This window comes from Pagrus pagrus (assembly GCF_965226575.1).
Source record: "Pagrus pagrus genome assembly, chromosome: 5".
NCBI classification, from domain to species: Eukaryota; Metazoa; Chordata; class Actinopteri; order Spariformes; family Sparidae; genus Pagrus; species Pagrus pagrus.
The window spans coordinates 14,987,553-14,995,645 of NC_140189.1; the positions used below are offsets into that span (position 1 = coordinate 14,987,553).

Here is an 8,093-nt window from a genome sequence, read left to right on the forward strand (position 1 = left end):
ACAAGTTACCAGAACACTGTTTGAAGCTGGAAAGTCATCCTGCAGGATTGTTATGATCTCTGTCTCCTGAAAGCTGGATCAGCCTGCAGAGACATAAGCCTTTCCTCACTGCTGACCTCAAGAAAAATGAGTAACTGTGCTGGGGAAATCCATTTTTAGACCAAATACGCTCAACCGGAACACAATTGTTTTTTATATAGATATATAAATATACATAACAATGGGAGATAAATCATTTTAATGCCATGTCTCTGTTGGGGTTTTCTTTAAAAACCTTCCACTGCATTTTAATGTGTAATCTGAGCTGTTCCCCTAAAATTTACCACTAAATTAGTTCAAATTGATATAGTGTGTGGTACCTCAACAGTTTCTTGCATTTTCAGTGAATGGAGTATCTAAAAAAAATATTATATGAAGCAGGTATAATATAATAGAGCTTAGAAATCATGTGTGTTCTTGTCTTTTCCTCTGGGTTTTTAAAATGTGCATGTCGCTCTTAACTTTTATTTATGTCTATAATTGTTCAGAAGGGTTCAAATCCTTCTGATTCAGTGATGGATGTTGTGAGTCAGGAAATATTTGAGTTTAAATTACATCCTGTATGTACTGTAGTGCTGTAGGGCAGTTATTTTTCACAACTTCACTTAAATTTGTACGAAGGACTTGGACCTGAGGTTACTGTCTACGGTTTTAAAACCTTTTTAACGTTAAAATATTAGTAACTGGTCAGTTGATTGTGAAAGGGAAATGGGTGATTTTTCACATTTGAAAAGGCAAAACACTTCAGTGAGAGTTTTTGTGTTAACATTGATTTATTGATTTCATTTCATTCGATGGTGCAGGCAACCAAATATCCAACTGCAACACATTTTTACTCCTCAGCTGCTGTGTTTGGGTCAAGATCGCACTCATCATCTCTTTCTTATTCCATGTCCTCAGAGCTATAGAGGTAGGCCTGTATCTCATCTTCAGCAGGGCCGTCGTCCACATGGCTGACTTTGACTTTCTGGGCAACAGGCATGCATCTGGGCATGAGCTTCCTCCCAGTCTGAAAGAAAATTGGCTGCAGTTTAAGAATTGCTCCTGTGTTTTCTTGTTTACATTTCAGCTTGAGTCTGCACGACAGGTATTGATTTAGAAGTGTGCAGCTGAACTAGGATACACTGTGAGCTTCTGTTAATGTTATAGTAATAGATAATGATGTTTTCTAGTGGTTATACGCAATTTGGAGAATACTGTAGTATACAAGGCTGCTATGAAGCACTTTCTAAGCAAAGGACTTACTATTTTCTTGGAGTCAGCCAGGGATCTCTCCATGTACCTCCTCATCCTCTCCTTCTGTTTCTCTTTCTGCTCTCTCAGCTTTTCTTCACGCTCCCTGCGACATGATGTACGAAGAGAGGGGATTTTAAACAAAATACTAACCCTGACGTTACCTTCAGAAGAGGCTTGAATTTGCTCTATCGATTTTTTCGAGGTAAAGTTAGTCACTGAGACGTACAGTACCTGCTCCTCCTCTCACTGTCCTTGATCATCTTCATCATCTCTAAGCTTTCTTCAGGGATGCTCTCGAGGTCCTGCAGTAGCTCAGACATACGGTTCTCAATGTTGGTCAGCTTCTCCAAGGTGCTGATGTTGGTCATCCTGTCATCAACGCAGAAGCGATGCACCTCCGTCACCTTCTCACCAAGGGCTTCCAACATAAGATCCTGCAGGCAAGAGGAGGAAAAAATGAAGAGCGAAACAGACAGTGAAACCAGATATCTATGGTGTTCAAATATAAAATATAGTCGGACACATTCTGCTTCCTGACCTGGTCTTCTGTGTTCAGTGTGACATGGAGCTGAACCTTCTGTTTGAGCTTGGCGCCTCTTTTCTTCTCTTTGCCAACCCTCTCATTCATGTCGTTTATCTGGAGTTTTAGCTGCTCTTCATCCTTCTCACTTCAGACAGAAAGGGCATTTGATGGATGTGAGGAAGAGGAGGGGAGAATGTAGTGTACAGGGAAAACAAACAGGGTTATAATAGGTCTAAAATTACAAGTAAAAACATTTCAGTAAGTGCAGAAAATGTCCCGAATGGACCTGCCTGTTGAGCACAGGACAGAGGGTGGCTTTTAAATTTAGTTTTTCAGAGAACAAGAATGAATGCAATAAGTCTTAATTCCTGTGACCATGGAACAGACATGTCAGATTAAAGTACAAGCAAAAATAAATTCAAGTTAAGACAGAAAAGCAAATGGGAGGAATATATTTTAAGTTGACACCTGTAGAGCTCAGGAGGGTCTGCTCATTTTAAACCGAGGCAACAGGCAAAATAAAAATCATTCACTGACGGACGCTTAAACCACATTACTTACATCTTCTTCCTCGATGTCTCCAACAACTGCCGCATCTCCACCAGTGTCTCTTCCACCCGTGCAGAGGCCTGAATCAGAGACAAGTTCTGCTGTGTCAGCTCAGTCACCTGGTCCAGTAGCTGCTGGGGATCAGTGAAGTACAGCTCCGGCTCATCCTGCAGAGGTGACAGAGAAGGTGGGCGAGAGAGGCGTGTGTGAATGCTACGAAAAAATAGAAGAGATGAAAAGACATGTTAAGTCAGAGAACTAGATTTTTTAGTTTGGGGAAACTGACCTCATATTCTGAGCTGTCGCTATCCGGCTGGGGATTTGTGAACCTGAAAGACCGAAGAAAAAGTTTGAGAAGAAAGAGTCAGGAGAAAGTTTGTCACAGCAGCATGTTAACAGGATTCAATACAAATGAATTTACTGCACAATGTTTCTACTGATACTAGCATGATGCATGCTAAACACAAGAATTCACAAGAAGAAAATGATATACTTACAAGGGCACAGGTGAAAACTGACTTTTAAAGCTCTGTATTTTGTATATTAGTGATTATTTTTCCTTATGCTAACAACTTAAAGGTGCAATATGTAAGAATTTCAGTTGAAAACATTACAAAATTTACTCAAATTATCAACAGAATGTGAAAAGTTATAAGACTTTATGGTGTCTACTGTACAGAAATATGTACTAAAGTTAGCATGCTAACCAGCTAGCCCCAACACATCCGCATTGTAAAAATCAACTCTCCCCCATTTCTCTGAACTCCAAGTCCGGACTGCTAGCTGCACGGCTTACTGAGCTAACTAGCAAACGGTAGCTACAGTAAGCAGCAGTTAGCCCTTATTTGTGGTAGGTGGTCAATTGTTACATATTTCACCTTTAATTGAAGTCATGGATTACCCACCTAATTACCACCACATCAGTGTGTATGAATGTTAAAGATAAAATACTAGATGTGGGTGTGTGATGGTGTTTTCTTACTTTGTGTTGTTGGCGGCTGAGGTCTCTCTGATAGAAGGCAGCTCTTTAACTGGACTGGAGACCTCGTTATCCAAACCTGCCGGCACATTATCAGTCAAATCACACTCAAATGCTGCTTGGACCACGGTTTGAATTAAATACAACAACAACCCTGGTCCTCATAATCTATTTAAATATTGTTCACTTGGTTTTAAAGGTCCCATATTGTATAAAGTCAGATTTCCATGTATTTTTTGATCATAAAGCAGGCCATGGCACAATGTATATACTGTGAAAGTATCAATCCACTCGATCGATGGAGAAATGCCTGCTCAGACTTGTGAGAGCTGACCAATCAGACCGACTATGCTTTTATCATTATATGGGACCTTTAAAATACACCAAGTACTTACCACTCCTGATAGATGACTGCTCAACAGATGCCTCTTCACTGTGGGACAGGCCTTTAGCTTTCAAAGCCTTGGCCTTCTGGGCCTCCTGCCACTCTGGAGGAGACAACTTGAACAGGAGCTTCTTGTATCTCTTGTTGTCTATCAGGATCTCTTCAAACTTGGTGAGTTCACTATGAAAAAGACAGACTAGATTTAAATCCATGACACAACAAATGTATTCACCATTATTTATAATTAGAAGACCTTTATTCACTAAAACATGGACAATGTGCACACTAATCCAAAATCAGAGCGCTACCTTTGTACCGTCCCGATTTCAGCAGTCAGTTTCTTAATCTCAGAATTTTTGTCCTGTTTGGACTTGGCCTCGCATTCAAACCTAAAAACAGAGACAAGATAAGCAGTGTGACTTCTAAAGATCATATTAATGTCCTCTTGCATTGAAGTTTGAGTCACAATGAAGAAGCAGCCAACTTGTCATATCGAAACACTTCTTACAGTGTTCTGGCCTCCACAGACTTCTTCTCGTTTTCTCTGAGGAACTCTTCAAACTTGAGGTTCTCTCTCTCTATGGTTTTTTCGAGTGATTTCAGCCTGTACTCCTCTTTTGCAATGGACTTGTCCATCCGCAAAATTTCTGATCTCTTCGTCATCAGAGATAACTGAGGGGGGGACAGTGAGGGCAAATAAAGCAGGGAGGTCAAAGCCAGACATGTATTGGCAGTGAAAAAGAGAATATTTAGCCAATATATCTGCTCATTCTAGTTCATGGGCAGCATTCAGTATAACCGCAGCACTTTTTTAAAGATCTCAGCATCTCCTAAAACAATTCACCTCCAGCACTGCCTTCTGCCGCTCCATGGTGATGAAGTCGTGTTTGCTGTCCCTTGTAGTGTTTTCTGGGGGACAGAGGACAGACGAGAGTAAACATTCAGATTAGCACGTTAGCCAAAGCATGATACATTGGGGTTTTAAAAAGCCTCAAGTGGCACCTTTACAGATTTGTTTTACTCTCTCTCTCCACTCACCTCGTTTCATCATGGCCATCTTCAGCTCATGTCTGGCGGGTGTTTGGAGAACTTTCCTACTCTTGACTTGTTTTAGACTCTTCACCTTCTCCTCCTCCTCCCCCACCTCCTCCTCCTCCTCTTCCTCTACCAGCGCTTTCTCCAGCTTGAACATCATTCTTGCAGTGTGGGTTGTCTTCTTGTCAATTGGCAAAGCCAAGAATTTACACATCTCCTGTGCATGGAGGAGCACAGCAGCAGGACTTTAACAAGGGTGATAAGTTTACATTTACATTGCATCATGACAAGGAACTTATTTGCAAATACACATCTGTACTCAAACACACACACCAACCTCTTTTCGGTCCTCTTTTTCTTTAATGCTCTGTAGAAAAATGTTACTCTCTGGCACTTTGAATGGGCTCTGTGGAGTCTCCTTCCTCCTCCTCCTCCTCATGTCTGCACACAATGCAATAAAGATAATATGTATTATGTAGTTTTTCTACAGTTTCGTTGTTTCTGCTTTATATTAAAAGGTGCAATATGTAAGAATCGGCCACCTGTTGAATTTATATTTACATGTTGATTATTTTCTAACATTTTTTGACTAAAATGTTTTACATATTACACCTTTAACAGATCTTTCTTGTTGCATACTCGCTGTACCTGGTTTGTGTGTTTTGGCAGCACTATCAGCCTCTGAAACAACAACACTGCCTGAGGGCATCTCTGGTCCTTCTGTTGAAAACATATTGTTAGTAATGGTAAAAAGCACATCATCAATCACTGACTGTATTACATTGTGTTTTCTGTGTGGAGCAGAACATTATAACAAATATTTACTGTGCTGTGGCGATGACATCTCCAAGGTTACTTCTGGCATCTGGTGCCACGCTGGCTCAGCATTTCATTTAGCTGCAGGTTACCGGAAGAATACAAATGAAAGCCTTTTTGTGGATGACAAACAGCATGTTGATTTTTAAAATCAGGCCTATTTAAGTCATTTTAGGCAAAACTGGGTCTAGGCCAGAGCTACATTACTAAACTTTAACTCTTATGATCCAGACTGCAGCCTGAACTGCTTTAGTAGTGGGATCCTGGCTGTTCCCACCCATCAAGGTTTCTCATTTCAGGAACTCCTGCCTGCTTTTTGCTTCAGCAAACTACAACTTCAAGACATGTTTCCTCTTTTAAAACACTCTTAAAAATTTTTTTTTTCAGAAAGGCTTTCACCTGAATTGGTCCTTTTTACCTTGGTATTGGTATTTCTTATCTTGCTTGTTGTATTGTTCTCCTGTTTTAATGTCTGTAACTTGTTTTTGAAAACTGCTATTTAAATTATAAAGTTCTTCTTCTGCTTCTTCTTTATATTTCTACAAAGAGCATTTTATTGGCAAACTGTCTGTTTTGCTGTTTGAAATGTATTCATTATTATTAAAGGCTCTGTACAACACAGGTGCGTTCACAGACCTGTGTTTGGTGGAAACATGTAGGGAGTTACAAGATGTCATCGAATGTACTGATGACAACAATCATAAAGGTCGTTAGAAGAGGTCCAATTTGGCAAAAGTTAAAACACCTTTGTCGTGTTTTGATTTATGCAATCATTTGAATTTTTTTATTCTATGTTGTGTGTTATAATGTTTATTACTGTATACTATAATGTTTGAGCCATGAAGACATTCTTATACAAGGACCCAGGTGCTTAAATAGTCCCAAACATATTTGCGTTTAATAAAATTACAACAAAATTACGGACACACAGCAAAACTTGGGACTGATATGGCAGATATAATAAAGTTACCACGTCTGACCTGCTGTTGTACTTGAAGGAAACATGGTGTACTACATAGCTGTTAACTCTACATAGCCCAATGTAGGCCACTGTACTGCACTGGTTATCATGTTGGTGGTTTAGATTTAGGCTAACGTTGTTTCTTCTTCTAAAGTAGGCTACCTAGCTACTTTGCACGCTAATTCTGTTTTGAAAAGTTGTTTTTGACCAAAGATAGCTGGTTATGATAAGATGCAGAATATTTTCTTTCTTTCCTTCAGAGGAATGTGTGTAATTTAGCAACATTTGAGCTAGCATAGATATATTTACTCTACTAGCTAACAGGTTACAGGTTAGTCCCAGTTAGTTTCTCTCATGATAAACAAACACGTTAGCATAAAGCTAAACTACACACTTCTTGAATTTGATGTTGCTGGGAAAGTGAATTTTTAACCGGATTAAAAGTGAAACAAATGTAGGAGCAGAAATAGATAATTCATGTACATAATACCCAATATTATTCATGAGTTCATACAGCCTGATAATGACGTGAACATACCGTCTGATAACTGTTGTCTCGCTCCTCAAGCTGCCGGGCTGAGTCTGTCTGTGTACTGTTGTCATGGTAACTGTTGCCTTCACGGTCTCCTTGTAATGTCGTCCTGTAATTGGGATGTCGTAGCATTGCATATCCCCAAAAATAACTGTAGCTATTTATTAATCACATTATTTATCATTTATTTATTATATAACAATCATATATTTTATATATTCTTATTTAATTTCATTACATCAGATACTTTTTTTTTTAGAAGAGATTTGATAAATTGTCATTGTTTCATTGGTTATTTTGCACAATAAATATTTAATAATTGAAACAGAAGGCTTGATAAATAAAAATTCGCCTACTTCGTTAGTTTACCTTTTATTTGGCAGAGTTACAGGGAGGGATTTTGTGGGCCAGTCATATTTATCCCCCACTAGATGGCATAGAAAGATCATTTAATCTGTTTTAGGCAGAACTCCACAATTCCTGACTGTGTTAATGCCTTCACAGCAGAGATTTCAGGAATGTAAGAGATCTTGTTCATAGATATAGTTATATTTCTAGTGACTAGTGCATCTGTATCAGTGATAATTTCTTTCTGAGTTAAGTTGACTCGGCTGCCAACACTTCTTTTAGTTCATTGTGTGTACCAGTGAATATACTTAGAACCTGATACTGTACGTTCCCCCCACGCATCCACACATGACCCTGCACATCTCAGCTCAACAAAGCAGCCCACACACTACACTTGCTTGTAGGAAATCCCAGTGTCAGATTGTCAGGTTAAAGCAATGCAAACACATGGGGGAGTGTTGGCTCTGGCAGCAGAAAAGGGCACACTGTGGAAGGGAAGAGGAACGGTGGTTTATTCAGATTTGAAGGAAGGGTCTGATGCTTGATGGGTGGAAAGAAAATCTAAAGCAAGCACCCGGACAAATATTTGCTTTACTTTTCCAACTCTCCATGAATTCTTTTCATGTCTTAACAAAAATTCACAGCTTGACGATTCATACGTTTAATTAAAACAATGTTTCTGAAGCCAGA

The 8,093-nt window shown here is 39.3% G+C and overlaps 1 protein-coding gene across 2 annotated transcripts; it reads right to left on the reverse strand.

The window, feature by feature from the left end:
* Positions 1-787: 787 nt before the first annotated feature.
* cfap100 (cilia and flagella associated protein 100) lies at positions 788-7,155 on the reverse strand. 2 transcript variants are annotated; one of them, XM_084353560.1, is made up of 16 exons: positions 7,062-7,155; positions 5,572-5,643; positions 5,395-5,466; positions 5,084-5,187; positions 4,750-4,963; positions 4,556-4,620; positions 4,220-4,383; positions 4,020-4,100; positions 3,722-3,891; positions 3,330-3,405; positions 2,634-2,676; positions 2,360-2,514; positions 1,814-1,943; positions 1,507-1,709; positions 1,285-1,378; positions 788-1,048 (listed from the first exon to the last, which is right to left on the reverse strand). In XM_084353560.1, exons 2-16 carry the CDS (start codon positions 5,609-5,611, stop codon positions 923-925), a joined length of 1,737 nt encoding a protein of 578 aa, XP_084209686.1. In that variant the 5' UTR covers positions 5,612-5,643; positions 7,062-7,155; the 3' UTR covers positions 788-922. The 2 variants fall into 2 exon arrangements, with proteins under 2 accessions (XP_084209686.1, XP_084209687.1); XM_084353561.1 differs by having other exon boundaries at positions 5,572-5,675; positions 7,062-7,130.
* Positions 7,156-8,093: the final 938 nt, after the last annotated feature.